General features: G+C 47.7%; 1 protein-coding gene across 2 annotated transcripts; it reads left to right on the top strand.

Annotated features, from left to right (window-relative positions):
• The first annotated feature begins 10,291 nt into the window (after positions 1-10,291).
• On the top strand, positions 10,292-16,785 carry Got1l1 (glutamic-oxaloacetic transaminase 1 like 1). Of its 2 annotated transcripts, none has more exons than XM_059244334.1 (9): positions 10,292-10,507; positions 12,003-12,184; positions 12,658-12,769; positions 13,029-13,099; positions 13,308-13,400; positions 13,509-13,659; positions 14,323-14,488; positions 16,228-16,370; positions 16,602-16,785. In XM_059244334.1, exons 1-9 carry the CDS (start codon positions 10,393-10,395, stop codon positions 16,742-16,744), a joined length of 1,176 nt encoding a protein of 391 aa, XP_059100317.1. In that variant the 5' UTR covers positions 10,292-10,392; the 3' UTR covers positions 16,745-16,785. The 2 variants fall into 2 exon arrangements, with proteins under 2 accessions (XP_059100317.1, XP_059100316.1); XM_059244333.1 differs by having other exon boundaries at positions 12,990-13,099.
• The last annotated feature ends 202 nt before the right edge of the window (positions 16,786-16,987 follow it).

The raw sequence follows: 16,987 nt of genomic DNA, 5'->3' as shown, positions 1-16,987 counted from the left end.
GGAGAAACACCCATACATAGAAAGTAATAAATACATTTTAATTCAGACATTAAAATAGAAGGGGGCAAAGGGAAAAGAGGAGGAAGCCAGTGGGAGAGAGGACATGAGACCGTAACAGAGAGTCGATATAATCCATGTACATGTATGAAAAGTCATATTGTAACCTATTACTTTGTACCATTAGCATATGCTAATAAAATGTCTAAAATGTTATGACAGTAACGTTTGTCATGTGTATTCTACTGTTTGGGGGCCTTCTGAGGCAGGGGCTTGCTGGACTCAAGACCCTCTGGCCTCAGTTTCCCAAGCGCTGGAATTCCCATCACTCTGCTGATCCTACTGTAAAAGCCAAATTCTCCATTCTTTAATTTAAAACTTGGGGCCCAGAAAGAAGCGAGGTGTTAGTAGTTTCCTGGTACGGCAAGCGTTCTCACGGGTCTTCCCGTTCCTCTTCTGTCACAGGTGTGGCCACCTGAGCTTCACCCAGAGCTCTGACATCCACTCCTCCCAAGGCACTGGGTCCAAAACTCCAAAGCAATCTAAGGAAGTAGTTTTTCCTCCTGCCTTCTCACATTATGCTCAAGGTCATTTCCAAGGATTCCAAGGTTTTGAGGGGTGTGTGGAAAGTTTGTGGGGAGCATGTACAAAGTCCTCCAAAGGAGTATCTGTGGGGCCGTGAGGATAAGTTTAAGGGAACCGCTAGCTCCAGAAACACTGTCAAAGAAACTTGTCTATACCCACCCACCCCCGCCCTAGAGCTGACGCATCTTCTTGTCGGCTCTCTAGCGCTATCTTGTGTCTTGTCCTAAACAGCTACCAAGAGACGGTTTTGTCTTTTGATCGCATTTTTAAAGTTTTGCAGACTCTGTGCTCGACCTCCGCAGCTCTGAAGCTCCAAGGCTGGAATCAATTCCCACCTACAAGACGGCACGATCTGTGGCTGAGATGTTGTTCAGCCGCAAATACCCCCTTCTCCCACTTATTCTCCTCCCGAGGCTTTTTCTTCAGAGTTCAAGCCTCAGAAGGGCGGAGTGGGGCGAGCAGAGAGGGGCGAGCAGAGAGGTGGATTGAGGAAGATGGGCTTTCCCTAGCATCCTACGACCTCTACCGCGAGCTGCTTCCAAGCGCCGCAGCTCCACGCCGCTTCTGCCCACGTCCACCCAAGTCACCCGCCGCATCTAGACCGCAGAGGCTGCAAAGCTCACAGCGCTCCAGCCCGCGAACCGCCGCGGCTAGGCCTGGCACTGCTCGGTGGCAGTGGGGCGGACCTGATGCGAGCAAATGCTTGTGGCTCCGCCGCCGAGCCCTGGTTCCCTAACAAGGGTACTCAGCGTGAGGGAGCGGCGGCTCAGCTGTGGTTTGCGGAGGAGGGGTGGAGGGGTGTGTGGCAGGAGGGTGGCAGGGGAGATGGGGGGACGTAGGGGGGGACTGGAGAGATAGCTCAGCAGTTAAAAGCCTTGGCTCCTCTTCCAAAGGTCTCGGGTTCGATTCCCAGCATCCACATGATAGCTCTCAACTATCCACCTCCTCTCTGACTACCCGACCCCTCGGCACCAGATACGAAGTTTGCACAAATAACATACAAGTAAAACGTCCATAAGAAAAAAGAAAGAAAGAAAGAAAGAAAGAAAGAAAGAAAGAAAGAAAGAAAGAAAGAAAGAAAGAAAGAAAGGGAAAAAAGAAGAGAAAGAGAAAAAGAAAGAAAGAAACCCAGAACGCCCGATGTAGTCCCAGAACTGGGGGCACAGAAGCAGGATCTCTCTTGAGTTTGAGGCCAACCTGACCTACATAGTGAGTTCCAAGCCAGCCCAGCCTGGCTTAGGAAGAAGGAAGGAGTTAAAAAGAAAGAAGGTATTTGGAGCATGATGCAGTTTCTGGTGTTCAACATCTTGCACCCTGCTGAATGGGTCTCACTATCTCCCTTTCCTTCATATTATAATATAGGACACTCTCATTTAATTTCTTTGCATTTCAAGCAACAAGAACTGTGGTTTTGAATAGTACTGTTGAAACAACATCCAAATTGCTCAACATCCTTAGTCATCAGGGAAATGCAAATCAAAATGACTCTGAGATACCATCTTATATCTGTCAGAATGGCTAAGATCAAAAACACTGATGACAGCTTATGTTGGAAAGTATGTGGAGCAAGGGGAACTCTCCTCCACTGTTGGTGGGAGTGCAAGCTTGTACAGCCACTTTGGAAATCAGTATGGCAACTGCTCAGAAAATTGGGAATCAATCTACCTCAAGACCCAATGATACCACTCTTAGGCATAGACTCAAGGGATGCTCAAGCATACCACAAGGACACTTGCTCAACTATGTTCATAGCAGCATTATTCATAATAGCCAGAACCTGGAAACAACCTACATGCCCCTCAACTGAAAAATGGATAAAGAAAGATTGGTTCATTTACACAATGGAGTACCACTCAGCTGTAAAAAAAAAAAAATAAATAAATAAATAAATAAATAAATAAATAAATAAAAATGACATCATGAAATTTGCAGGCAAATGGATGGAACTAGAAAACATCATCCTGAGTAAGGGAACCCAGACTCAGAAAGACAAATATGGTATGTACTCACTCATAAATGGATACTAGATGTAAAGCAAAGGATAATCAGACTACAACCCACAGCTCCAGAGAAGCTAGGAAACAAGGAGGACCCTAAGAGGGACACATGGATCACCCTGGGAAGGGGAAACAGAGGAGGTCTCCATGAATAAACTTGGGATGGGGGAGTAATAGAGGGGAGGGGATGAGGAATGAGAACATGAGGAAACTGGATAGTCAAGCTGGGGAAGGGACAGAGTGGGAGAGCAATGAAAGAGATCTTCATAGAGGTGCTAGGGAAATTCCCAGGAATCCACAAGGATGACCCCAGATTAGACTATTAGCAATAGTGGAGAGGGTGCCTGAACTGGCCTACCCTGGTGATAAGATTGGTGACTACCCTAACTGTCATCATAGAGCCTTTATCCAGTAACTGATAGGAGCAGATACAGAGATCCACAACCAAGCACCAGGCTGAGCTCTGGGAGTCCAGTGGAAGAGAGGGAAGAGGGATTATATGAGCAAGGGGGATCAAGATCATGATGGGGAAATCTACAAAGACAACTGAACCAAGCTCATAGGAACTCACAAACTCTAGACCAACAGCTGTGGAACCTGCAGGGACTGGACTAGGCCCTCTGCATACGGGAGACAGTTGTGTATTTTGGTCTATTTGAGGGACAATGGGATCAGGATCTATCCCTGGTGCATGAGCAGGCTTTGCTGACTCCCCATGGGAGGCCTTACCCTTTTGGAGGAGGGGATGGGGGTGTTGGGGAGGGAGGGAAGCTGGAGGGAGCGAGAGGAGAGATAAGAGGGGATCTGTGTTTGGTATGTAAAATGAATAGAAATTTTTTTTAATTAAAAAAGGAAAAGAAAAAACAGCATCCAAGTCTGTGTAGCAGAGAACGACCATGAATTTCTAACATTCTTCTGCCTCCCTCTCTCCTGAGAGCTATGGTTTATGTAGTACTAGGGACTAAACTTCATACACGCTAGACAAGCACTCTGTCACAAGCTGAGTACCCAGGCTTGTGTTTCTATTTTGTTGTTTGGTTTGAGACAAACTCTCTTGTAACCCAGTGACAGGCTTACGCCACCATGCCCACTGACCCAACCCACGTTTTTTAGTATATTGGATGCCCGGACTGCTGCTATGAAACGACACAGTTGTGGTTATATATTGTGTACCCTAATAAACTTGTATGAAGGTCTGAGGACAGAGCCAGCCACTAGATTAAACACAGAGGCCAGACAATGGTGGAATACACCTTTAATCCTATCACTCGGGAGGCAGAGATCCATCTGGATCTCTGTGAGTTCAAGGCCACACTGGAAACAGAGCCAGGCAGTGGTGGCACATACCTTTAATCCCAGTACTGGGAAGCACACACGCCTTTAATCCCAGGAAGTGACATGGTTAGGCGGAGAAAGGTATATAAGGCGTGAGGAAACAGGAACTAAAGCAGTTCAGCTGAGACCCTTTCAGATGAGGACCCACAGGCTTTCAGTCTGAGGGAACAGGATGGCCTGAGGAATTGGCAAGATGAGGTCGGCTGTGGCTTGCTCTGCTTCTCTGGTCTTTCAGCTTTCACCTCAATATCTGGCTCCAGGTTTTTTTTTATTAGAAGACCATGTAAGTTTTGAACAACACATACTTTTTTACTGTACCACAGTCATGACATCAGATTTGTCTGATTTTCTTTACCGTTTAATATTCACCCAGGTTCCAAATACACAGTGTGGTAAATAAGAGGGCTGTTTGAGCATTAATAAAAATTATCTTTAAAAAGTTTCGGTTTAGAAAAAAACTTCCCCTCCAGAGCAGGCATGGCAGTACATACCAGCACGGGAGAGGAGGAGGCAGGAGAATTGACAGTTATAGCCTGTAACACATAGTAATATCTGGTCTTAAAATGCAAAAGGGGGAATGGGGAAGAGAACAAAAACAAAGCTTACCATCTGCCCTGTCACTGAGAAAGCAAGGCTTTGTTTCCCGAACTCTCGTAAATACTAACTCTCGTAAACATTTCAAAGATTAAGATAACCAGTTAAGATAATAAAACCCTAAGAGACCACGATTAAAACTGTTAACACACCCAGAAGTCTGGGCTCCAGGTTACTGAGAAAAGTAAGATGGGCTTACTGGGTTGTCTGCTGTACTGCGCTCTTCCTTAGGCTTTCTACTGCTGTGAAGAGACACCCACCGTGACCACAGCAACTCTTATCAAGGAAAATGTTTAATGGTGATGGCTTACAGTTCAGAGGTTTAGTCTGTAATCATTATGGCAGCACCTGATTGCATGCAGGCAGGCATGGTGCTGGAGAAGGAGCTGAGAGTTCTATATCTTGATCTCCAGGCAACAGGAAGCGAACTGTAGCAGGTGTAACTTGAGCATAGAAGATCTCAACACCCACCCCCACAGTGACACACTTCCTCCAACAAGGCCACATCTACTTCAACAGGTTCACACCTCCTAATAGTGCCACTCCCTATTAGCTTATGGGGGCCAATTACAATCAAATCACCACAACTACCAAGTGTAACACTCTGATAAATGTGGGTGACCCTCTCTTCAGATGTCACTCTCTAGGGCAGCAGTTGACCACCTGTGTGTCACACCCTCTTTGGGGATCCAATGACCCTTTCACAGGGGTCTCCTAACGCCATCTGCATATCAGATATTTACATCATGATTTGTAATAGTAGCAAAATTACAGTTATGAAGTATCAATGAAAATAATTTTATGGGGGGGTCACCACAACATGAGGAACTTTATTAAAGGATCGCAACATTAGGAAGGCTGAGAACCACTGTTCTAGGGCATGTAATGCTGTCCTTTCTTTAAATGTTTTTATTAACATATATTAATCATATATAATAATGGGCTTCATTATATCATTTTCATATGTGCATAATGTATTTTGTCAAATTCACCCCCTTTACCCTTTCTTGTCCCTCTCACTTATACTAATATCCTTTCTCTTCCCAACTAGTCTTTCTACTTTCACATCCTGTGTGTGTGTGTGTGTGTGTGTGTGTGTGTGTGAGCATGCACTCACATCAGTGAATTTCCTTAGGATATTTATAGAAGCATGGGTGAGTGCGGCGCGCCCCGACCAGCGGGGAAGCAAGACACGACTCCAAGATTCTTCCTCTATCACGGTTTTATTGAACGCTGCTCGGTTATGGCTTCTCGGGAGAGCTGGTACGGGAGGAGGGCCCCGGGCGCCGGGGCAAGCTGGCTTATATGCAGGTTCTGGGGGCGGAGCTTGGGCGGTAAGCTGATTGGTCAGTACTATCGGGCGGGAGAGCGACACGTTAGCATTCGGGATAAACAGGAAACCAGCGCCATCTTGTAATGGCGTTTGAGCCAGCGGACTGCTGCAGTTCCCCCTTTTTGTTTTTGGCAACCCAGAGCTAGGAGTCTCCTCATGATGAGCTTCCTGCTCGATGGGCGAGTGCTGAGTAGGAGGAACAATGATACTCTCAAAACGGGTGCAATGAGCATAGCTCTCCGTGTGCAGGAGCAGTATCATAGGCTTCCTAATCGGGTGCAATGGGCAGAGCCCTCCGAGTGCAAGGACAGCCTACAGTTCCCTCAGCTGGGCCAACCAGATACTTGGGGAACCGCCAGCATCCAGGGCGGCCATAGCATAAGTGTACGCTCTGTACGATTGCGCTTTATCAACCTACAGAGGATCCAACCCAGTATGACTAGACCAATCAAGCCCACTGTTCCCATCGCCCACACCCCAGCCCATTCCTTCACATAAGATGCAGCTGTGACCAAAAAATCAGTAAATTCTCCCAAGGTGGTCAAATGAGCACGCGTCTGATTTAGGGCAGCAATAGAGGCGGTGAAATTCAATTGTAACATTTCAAATTCTCTCTCATATCCCAGGGGTACCCTGCCAGACTTTTGTTGTTATATGCCTGAAACAGGGATCCTAACTTATTCTTGGCTGGTTTAAAAGGTTTACTGTTTAAGCACTGTTTTTGAACTGGAAAATAAAATCAGTGCTATTATAGCTTGAAGTTTGATAGGTGGTAGGATAACAAACTTCATCCTCCAGCCTGCAGATGGTGGAATGAAATTGTGGAAAGAGAGTATCCGTTAAAAACACAGGAGCGGGCACAGGCCAGGCTCGAAGGAAAGCCCAGAATATGTCATCCTGAGTCCAGGCCAGATTCAGGGAGAGGCTGATCGTCAGGAAGGTCAGCATCATCTTCTCCATCTTCCTCATGTTGTTGTACCCCTCGTGTTAGTCTTGTCGGCACCCAAATCGGGTCTCTTGCATTCTTATGAGTACTCACCGTTCCCGTGTGAGGTTCTGAATCTTCGGCCCTCCTCCGAGTCGTTCGCAAGGTCCGAAGTTTCCCGGGTTTCGGCACCAGTTGCGGCGCGCCCCGACCAGCGGGGAAGCAAGACACGACTCCAAGATTCTTCCTCTATCACGGTTTTATTGAACGCTGCTCGGTTATGGCTTCTCGGGAGAGCTGGTACGGGAGGAGGGCCCCGGGCGCCGGGGCAAGCTGGCTTATATGCAGGTTCTGGGGGCGGAGCTTGGGCGGTAAGCTGATTGGTCAGTACTATCGGGCGGGAGAGCGACACGTTAGCATTCGGGATAAACAGGAAACCAGCGCCATCTTGTAATGGCGTTTGAGCCAGCGGACTGCTGCAGGTGAGAGTTTGTTTACAAAAACATGGGTATCAGAGCAATAGCCACACTAGTGAAGCAAAAGTCTTTCCCTCTCCCACCTGCCGTTAACTGTGTATCAATCTTCAGGAGAAATGAGGCTTCATAATCTACTTCCTGTCTGTGGTGGTTTGAACGAAAATGGCCCCCAAATAGAGTGGCACTATTAGGAGGCATGGCCTTGTTGAAGTAGGTGTAGCCTTGTTGGAGAAAGTGTATCAGTGTAGGAGCAGGCTTTGAGGTCTCTTTTGCTCAAGCTTCCCTCAGTGTGACTTTCAGTCAACTTCCTATTGCCTTCAACATGTAGGACTCTCAGCTACTCCTCCAGCACCACATCTGCCTGCATGCCGCCATGCTCCCCACCATGATGATAATGGACTGAACCTCTGAAACTATAAGCCACCACCACCTCAATGAAATGTTTTCCTTTGTAAGAGTTGCTGTGGTCATGGTGTCTCTTCACAGCAATAGAAACCCTAACTAAGACACCCTCCCATGACAAGGTATTGACAGGTCTATCCTAATTTACTGTGATAAAGACCATGACCAAAAGCAACTTAGGGAGGAAAAGGTCTTTTGGGCTCACACATCCCGATGATGGTCCGTCACTGAAGCTCAAGCAGGGCAGGAACCTGAAGGTAGGAACGGAAGCGGAAACCATGGAGGAATGCTGCTTACTGGTTTACTGTTCATGCTTGCTAGACCTGGTTTCTTATACAACCCAGGACCACCTGCCTAGTAATGGCACTTCCCAAAGTGGGCTGGCCCTCCCACATCAATCATTAATCAACCTACGTGTCACAACTGCTGCCCTAGAGAGAGGCATCTGAAGAGAGGGTCACCCACATTTATCAGAGTGTTATACTTGGTAGTTGTGGTGATTTGATTATAATTGGCCCCCATAAGCTAATAATAGGGAGTGGCACTATTAGGAGGTGGCCTGCAGGCCAATCTCATGATGGCATTTTCTCAGGTATTTCCCTCTTCCCAGAGGACTTGTATCATGTTGACAAACATCTAACCAGCATAAAGTCCTGTCTAGTCCAGGTAATTATAGCTGTCGTGAGTTTAAGTGTGCCACAGCCCTGTCGTGCCTGGGAGTCAGTCATCCCGGCCTTCCCTATCCCTTTCTCCAGCTCTTACATTCTTGCCCTCACTTCTGTGATGTTCTCCACTGAGCCGTGGAGTGGGTGATACAAACATTCCATTTCTATCTGAGTATTCAACTGTCACTTTTTTTCTCCTCTTTGTGTATTTCATTCTGTGTGCATGGGTGTTTTGCTTGCATATATGTCTGTGTGAGGGTGTCCCATCTCCTTGAACTGGAGTTACAGACAGTTGCGAGCTACCGTGTGAGGGCTGGACATTGAACCCTTGTCCTCTGGAAGAGCAGACGGTGCTCTTAACCACTGAGCCATCTCTCCAGCCCCAACAGTCATTTATTCTCAACACATTGACTAATTATGTCTCTGTAGTCAGGTGGGCTGCTGCAAAAGCAGCTTTTCCAATGAAAGTTGATCCTTCTTCTTAAGCTTCTCCTTCCCCAAACGCCCATGCTTAAATGTATGTAAAAACTGTTTCTTCATAAACTCAGATTTAGCTTCCCCCCAAAATAAAACAGCCATGGAAGAAAATGTAGAGTGAAAGGGGCGGAGGAAAAAACACCCTGACTCTGACTTGACCCCAGGGCCAGGGCTTGAAATCCCACTAATCCCTGAGCTTGCCCCAGAGTCAGGCCACAAAACCCCACCAATCCCAATCCTCCCTCCCCCCCCCCCCCCCCGAGAAACCCTATATAAGCTCTGTACCCTGTTCAGGTTTGCGGCTGCTTCTCACCCTGGAGGCAACTGCCCTCTTGGATTCTTCCTTTCCAATAAATCTCTCGAGTAAGTTTTGTTGTCTGGTGTGACATTTTTGCCAGAGCCAGAGCAAAGCAGAACTGAAACACTTTCGCTGGGGAAACTTTCCCTTAGCAGAGCAGAGTTGTTACACTCCAGGGGATGTGAGCAGAGCTGAAACACTTCTCCAGAGAAGAAAAAGCAAAGCTGTAACAACGTTGCTGGGGAAATCATCTCCTCTGGAAACCCTCCTCCTTCCCCTGGAGCAGAATTGTAAACTACTACACTTACAGTGACTTTGTGATCTTCCTTGACTGCCAGGAAACCTTTCCATCCAAGCTGCAACACTTACAGAAAACGGCTTTTAAATCTTGAGAATCTCTGAAGAATGTGTCTCAGGCCCTGAGTTCAATGCCCAGCACTGAAAAGAAAATTGGATTTTCTCCACTCACATCGGAGTGTGATTTGCGCTCTTACCCAATCCCTTGCAAGATGGAAATAGAAAGTAGTGATTGGCACTGTTGTGTGCCATGGGATGTTTGCTTCTGTTGGGGGAACCCTTGTTGGAATTCCTGGCCACTCCCCCAGCTACATGACCGCACATACGCAGTTCAGTAGCCAAGTAAGGAGCCTTACGTCCTGTGTAATCCATGTGCTGCGTGATCGCACAAGCTATGCACATGCGTGGTGTAGCTCTGTAAGCCCATATGCACATATGCAGGGGAATCCATAAGATTCCCAGCCTTCCTACCCCACTACGCCCCACCCCCACCTTCTCTCTTTGCATGTGTCTTCCACAGGCCTGGTCACGCTCTTTTCCATCCCTCCCTTCTCCTAATAAATCTCTGATAGTGGGTTTTGTTGTACCTCGTGGATTTTCTCGCAGGGTAACAGCACTGCTTAATGAATAACATTGCAATGTTGGTTTTAACGCAGAAGCGCCCAATGTTATTCATTAAGTTTGATGGCGTACCAGCCTTGTCCTGCTTTCTAGAGACTGACTTGCTATTTCAGTTGGATGGCTTGGGGCTATAGAAGGCAGTAAGTTAGGCAGGGCAAGTGCCTGGGAACCCTATGTCCTTTATCACTCCTTCCGGCCTCCTAATCTCCCAGAGGACTCTCCTCCAGTGCCGTGGAATGTTCCTGTGACCCCTGAACTTGCCACCATGGAGTCCTAAGGTTCTGTTGCTCTGACAACCCATTACCCACAGTGTCTGTATCAGAGCTGCCAAGGTTCTGGGAGAAAGAGACCTGAAGCAGAGTCACAGTTGTTGAACATTTACATTCAGCTATGACAAGTCTTTCTGTGTTCAGGGACATACCCCCAGCCCAGAAGCTGGAAGGTAGCTTACTAAAGACCTACAGACACGATGATTATCCTAGCAAGATGTTCCTGGCCTACAAAGGTAGGGGCCAATCATTTCAGGGTTTAAGGTTTTCTACACATTTTGACTGGCTGTAAGTGGGCAGTGGCCCCAGTGGAGGAATGAAGAATAGTCCATGCCCCTGCAGTTGGAAAAGCTTTAGTGTATTAACAGAACTGCCCAGAGCCTAGCAGAGCACTGAGGGTTCCAAGTCATCCCATTCCCTGTGCCCTTTGCTGAGGACTTCTGGGAATTTGGGAGGAGACAAGTCTTCTTCTCTATTGACAGAGTACCTGCCTAGCATTCCTGAAGCCCTTCATTCAATCCCTAGCAAACAAACCAAGTATGGCACTCACCTGTAACCCCAGCACCTGAGGGGTGGAGGATCAGATGTTCAAGGTCATTCTCAGCTACAAAGCAAGTTCAAGGCCAGTCTGGGATGTTTAATGAGACGGGGAGAGGACAAGGGAAGACAGACAGACACAGACAGACAGACAGAGACAAAGAGACACAGAAAGAGAGGGGCAGAGACAGACAGAGAGCCCTTCTCATATGGAATCAGGCCTCCCCATCATGAAAGCCAGAGCGTACTTTAACTTATTGAATGTCTAACTTATTTTGTATGTAAATTGTAACCTTTAAAATGCATAGGTTTCAGCTGCCTTTGTTGCTATTCTGTTTTGTTTGTGGTTTTTGTTTTTCAGACCATGTCTTGCTATATATAGCTCAGGCTAGCCGGAAGCTATGGACCAGGCTGGCCTGAAAATGATCCTCCTGCCTCCTCCCTTCCTTAGTGCTGGGGTGACAAGCCTGGGCCATCAAGCCTGACTTAGCGGAGGTTTTTGTTGTTGATGGTGGTGGTTGTGGTTGATATACTGTGCATCCCAATAAACTTATCTGGGGGTCAGAGAACAGAACAGCCATTATAATAAACATAGGTTTAGGCAGTGATAGCACACGCCTTTAATCCTAACATTCGGGAGGCAGAGATCTGTTTGGATCTCTGTGAGTTCAAAGCCACACTGGAAACAGCCAGGCATGGTGACACACACCTTTAATCCCAGGAAGTGATGTCAGGAAGCAGAAAGGTATATAAGGCATGAGGATTAGGAACTAGAGCCTTTTTTAAGCTTTTAGCTTTTAGCAGCAGTTTAGCTGAGATCCATTCAGATGAGGAATCAGGAGTCTTTCAGTCTGAGGAAACAAGATCAGCTGAGGAATTGGTGAGGTGAGGTTGGATGTGGCTTGTTCTGTTTCTCTGATCTTTCAGCGTTCACCCCAATACCTGGCTCCGGGTTTGTTTTTATTAATAAGACCTTTTAAGATTTGCATTACAGGTGGTGTTTTGTTTTTAAACACAATCACTGTTTTATGAAAAGAAAGAAGCAAGAAGGGAGGGGAGAGAGAGAAATATAAGTGTTCATGGGTACTTTCCAAAGTCCCAAGAAACACACACAAGACTTGTGGTTTATGGGCCACTGTCCCAGAGACCCCAAGACTGGGCACACAGAAAACTCCCTTTGACGTTTCTCCACAGTCTGCATGACCGAACAAGGCTATCCCTGGATTTCTCTCGTGGTGCGCAGGACTCGCCTGCAGATTTCACAGGACCCCTCTCTGAACTATGAATACTTACCCAGGATGGGCATGAAATCATTCATCCAAGCCGCCTTGGAACTCCTCTTTGGAAAACACAGCCAAGCCATTGCAGAGAAAAGGGTGAGGCACCAAGAGGAGATACAGGGCTACATGACACACAAGGGCCTCCACCTTGACAAAGGCAATTCCCAAGACTCTGAAAGTCCATAGATTTTCCACTGGGAAGCTGAGCTGGGATCTGAGCCTAAATCCTTCTCATTCAGTCACTCGGTTGCACCACCGCTGCTGATTTGAAAACTATAAGTAGGTCACTTCAATATAAAAGGAAAAAGAGGGGTTGGGGATTTAGCTCAGTGGTAGAGCACTTGCCTAGCATGCACAAGGCCCTGGGTTCGGGTCCTCAGCTCCGGGAAAAAAAAAAGGAAAAAGGAAGAGGGCTGAAATGCTGAGCATGTGTAAGGCCCTCAGTCCAACCTCAGAACCAAAAGTAAGACAAAAATCTGAGTCTGGGGTGTGCCGGTGTGACCGCCGATGTGACCCCCGATCCTTTAAAAGGTTCCTTTCACGTACTGCTTGCTTTCACTTGCTGACAGGTAGGGGGTGTGCACACTGTTGGTGACAGTGGAGCCTTCCAGCTTGGGGCCCAGTTTCTCAGGACGTGGCGTAAGAATTTGAAAACCGTTTGCATTGTCTCATGTCAAAAGGGTGAGTGTTGCCAATTCCTGCCCTGTGTGTCATCTCCGCTCTTACCCTCACTACCTGTCAGGAGGAAAAAAATGGTAGCTATGCCAAGCTATGTCCACCCTTTTCCTGTGACTGTCCTACCGTCAGTCAGGAATCCTTACCCCACCCTCTGGCATCTCTGCTGCCTCTGTTTCTCCATTCCTATGGACCCCAGCTGGTGGGGGGGTCTGTGTTCCCACAGAACAGTATGGACTCATCTTCCAGGACATGGGCTTTACAGTGTATGAATACTGCATCTGGAACCCCAAGGAGCTGTGCTCAGACCCCACCTTGTTCTTCGATTTGATGGAGGTAGGGGGGTCCCCACTCAGAATCGTCTCCCTCTATAAACCTGGCTTATGGCCTATTCTTCCCCCTGACTTATTGGCCTTCGCTCGGCTTGGATTTGCCGGGATTTTTAGTGAGAATAAACCTAAGAGATTATTTCTCCTCTAAATGCCTGGTGTCACCGCCACACGGTTAGAGGTGGTGCCTTGATGAGACAAGTGTCTTCCTACAGCATATCCCAGCTGACAGTATCCTTGTGATTGGGAACATTATTGACTGCAGGTTCACACAGACTCAGTGGACAAATCTGATGTCCATCATTAAGGTCAGCAGAACTTCCTGCCACGCTCCCCCGCCCCCCCCCCCGCCCCTGTCACATCTGCTTCTCCCCAGCAACCTCGTTCTTTTGGATTCTTTTTTTTTTCCCTTGCAGAGCAAGCATATATTCCCATTCTTTGACGTTCCCTGTCAAGGTCTGTCCACAGGTGACCTGGAAGAAGACACCAGACTCTTACAGTACTTCGTGTTCCTAGGGTTTGAGTTCTTCTGCAGCCAATCTCTGTCCAAGAATTTTGGCATTTATGGTATGGTATGGGCAGAAGGGTAAGAGAAATGGGGAACAAAAGTGTTGTCATATCCATCACACAAGTGATTTTATTTTTTAGTGAGCTTACAAAATAATGAGCTTCTTATAATGTTCTGTCTGTCTGTCTCTGTATCTTTCTGTCTCTCTCTTACACACACACACACACACACACACACACACACACACACACACACACACTTTCTCATATTTCTCCCACTGTCTTACATTACCCCTCCACCAAAGGATAGATATTTTCAACACCACTTATCCCCTGGAAGAAGGCTAGTACTCCAGAGAATCACAGTGTGAGCAGAAAAGAGCACCCTTGAGCTAGAAGTCAGGCTCTGTGACTAAACCCAGCTACCCAAGTTACCCATACCTGTCCTAGTTAAAATTTCACCCTCTCAGGCGTCTGCCTCCTCAGCTGGAAGATGAGGAGGAAGTACTTGGCAAATCTTTCAAGCTCTCTCCTCCGTGCACATTCTTGCTTGTGGACGCTCTTTCTGCTTTTGGGGGGGTCAAATACTACCCTGGCTGGGCTGAGCTGGCGGCTCCACGGCTTAGCCCTGCCTCCTGCGAGGTTGGAGGGAGAGGTGGAGGTGGGATTCTGAGCCTAAGGGAGGAGACCGCGGGTGAAGCTGTCTTTTTCTCAATGCTGCAGATGAAGGAGTGGGGATCCTAGTTGTTGCAGCCCTCAGCAACCAGGACCTGCTGTGCGTCCTCTCGCAGCTGATGAACAATGTCCAGGCCCTGTGGGGAAACCCTCCGGCCACGGGTGCCCGGATAATCACTTCCATCCTCTGTAACCCTGCTCTGCTTGTAGAATGGTAAGGGGTGGGAGGGACTGGGCAAGGGAGGGCGGCTAGGGCTCCCACATTCCTACAGACTGCCTGGCTCACGGGATCCACCTGAGTGCTTCTTTTTGTCCTATGTGGCCTCTGTATCCCACTCATTCATGCACACATCCATCAAATTTTACTGAGGGCCTTCTGTGTGCCGTGGCTCTAGCTATGCCAAGGGCTGCCCTGCCTTGCAGGAGTGGACAATGGCACCTTTACTTTAGAGATAAGCCAATGAGTTAGTTATCTGAACACTTCCAGACTGATGAAACCCATTATTTTATACATAAGCACAGGTGTGCGCGCACGCACGCGCGCACATACACACACACACACACACACACACACACACACACACACACGAGAGAGAGAGAGAGAGAGAGAGAGAGAGAGAGAGAGAGAGAGAGACTAGAGAGAGAGGAGGGATAAGATGAATTGCTAACAATCTTATTAATAATAATTAAAAAAAAAAAACAGGAGCCAGATATTGGAGTGAAAACTGAGAGATTAGGGAAGCAGAAAGAAGCCAGCCATGTTCTTACCGCTAGGAAATCCTCAGCCCAAGAGAGAGCTACTTCCTGTATATGCACGAGAGCTACTTCCTGTATACACACGCCTATATACCTTTCTGTGCCCTGCCATCTTACTTCCTCTCTCCGCCCAGCTACATCACTTCCTCTTTCTGCCCAGCTCTATCACTTCCTGTCTGTCTGTACAGACCTCCAGACCTCTATGGTTAACTAGCACTGGGATTAAAGGTGTGTGCCACCACGCCTGGCTCTGTTCCCAGTGTGGCCTTGAACTCGCAGAGATCTGGATGGATCTCTGCCTCCCAAATACTAGGGTTAAAGACGTGTGCTACCACTGCCTGACCTCTATATTTAATGTGGCGGCTGACTTTTTCCTCTGATCCCCAGATAAGCTTTATTGGGGTGCACAAATAAAATACAGAGAGAGGAGAGAGAGAGAGAGAGGAGAGAGAGAGAGAGAGAGAGAGAGAGAGAGAGAGAGAGAGAGAGAGAGAGAGATAGATCTGGGCCTGACACATTGCTCCGCAGGTAAAGGTACTTGCTGCCAAGGCTGATGACCTCAGGACCTGATGATTCCCAGGACCCATGTGGTGGAAAGAAAGAACCTACTCCTACAAGTTGTCCTCTGACCTACACACACACACACACACACTAAAACTAAGGTGGCAAAACCTGGGAGTCTACTTTTCATGCTTAAATTAGTATGGGGCCTGGGTCACTCAGCTTCCTGTTACTGCACTTGAGAATGCTTGATAGGATTAACACCCCTCCCCCCAGAAAAGAAAGGTTTGTGTTCACTCTCAGTTTTGAAGTCCAGTTGATAGTGTCCCTGGATCCTAGGGTGCAGCAACACATGGTGGTAGAGTTTGAGGTAACAAATGTTCACCTTATGATGTCCAGAAAGCAAACAGAGGTAATGAAGGAGCAGGAGTCCTAATAACTCCCCACCCCAATGACCTAACTTCCTCCCACAACCAATAGTGACACAGCCTTTAACACGTGGGCCTTGAGGAGACGTTTAAGACCCAAACTACAGCAGAATCAAATCCCCTTCCTGCCATAGGTGCCACGGAGCCCAAGTTCCATCCATGTACTTCCTGACATGGGTCAGGGCACGGAAAAAAATAGGAAGAGGGGAAGCTACATTGGGAAGCGAGGAGACCCCTCAGTCCCGTTTCTTCCTTCTTGCCTTGACAGGAAGCAGAGTCTAAAAAGTGTTGTGGAGAATGTCATGCTGATCAAAGAGAAGGTGAAGGAGAAGCTCCGGCTCCTGGGGACCCCTGGGTCCTGGAATCACATCACCGAACAGAGTGGGACCCATGCCTATCTGGGACTCAACTGTAAGTTCCAGAACGGGACAACTCTCCCCTTCCTGACCCCAGACCTGTGTTTTAACACTGAGCGGCACTGACTGGATGATCAGTTTGCAGCTCCGCTCTGGGCCTTCCCCACGTCCTTGGAAAAGTGAGGCTGCTTCAGAAAGCGTTCTAGAACCCCACTGATGCTGACACTTCTTATTCTCTAATTCTGCCTGGGCTTGAGAGGAATTATGAGCCCTGTGACTGTCCCAGACCAGCAGGTGGAGTTCCTGATCAAGAAGAAGCACATCTACATCCCTAAGAACAGCCGCATCAATTTCACCTGCATCAATTCCAGGAACATAGACTACATCACGCAGAGCATCCACGAGGCAGTGGTGATAACGGAGGGCTGAGAAGGGTCGTCTTCCCAAAGCTGCCCCTGATTGGAATGAAAGCTTTATGTCATCTTTGAAAAAAAAATACTGAATTAATTATGCATTACTGTGCTCACCCTTTCATTTATTTATGAAGCAATGTGCTGGCCTGGGGTGGGGGAGGAGCTTCAGTGCAACACAAGCCAAGCATAGGTGGAAACCTAGATTCCATCCCCGGGAGATGGGTGTGTGTGTGTGTGTGTGTGTGTGTGTGTGTGTGTG

Source organism: Peromyscus eremicus, chromosome 17 (genome assembly GCF_949786415.1).
Source record: "Peromyscus eremicus chromosome 17, PerEre_H2_v1, whole genome shotgun sequence".
NCBI classification, from domain to species: Eukaryota; Metazoa; Chordata; class Mammalia; order Rodentia; family Cricetidae; genus Peromyscus; species Peromyscus eremicus.
The sequence above is the reverse complement of the archived record's forward strand: the minus strand, read 5'-3'. Positions and strand labels throughout refer to the sequence as shown.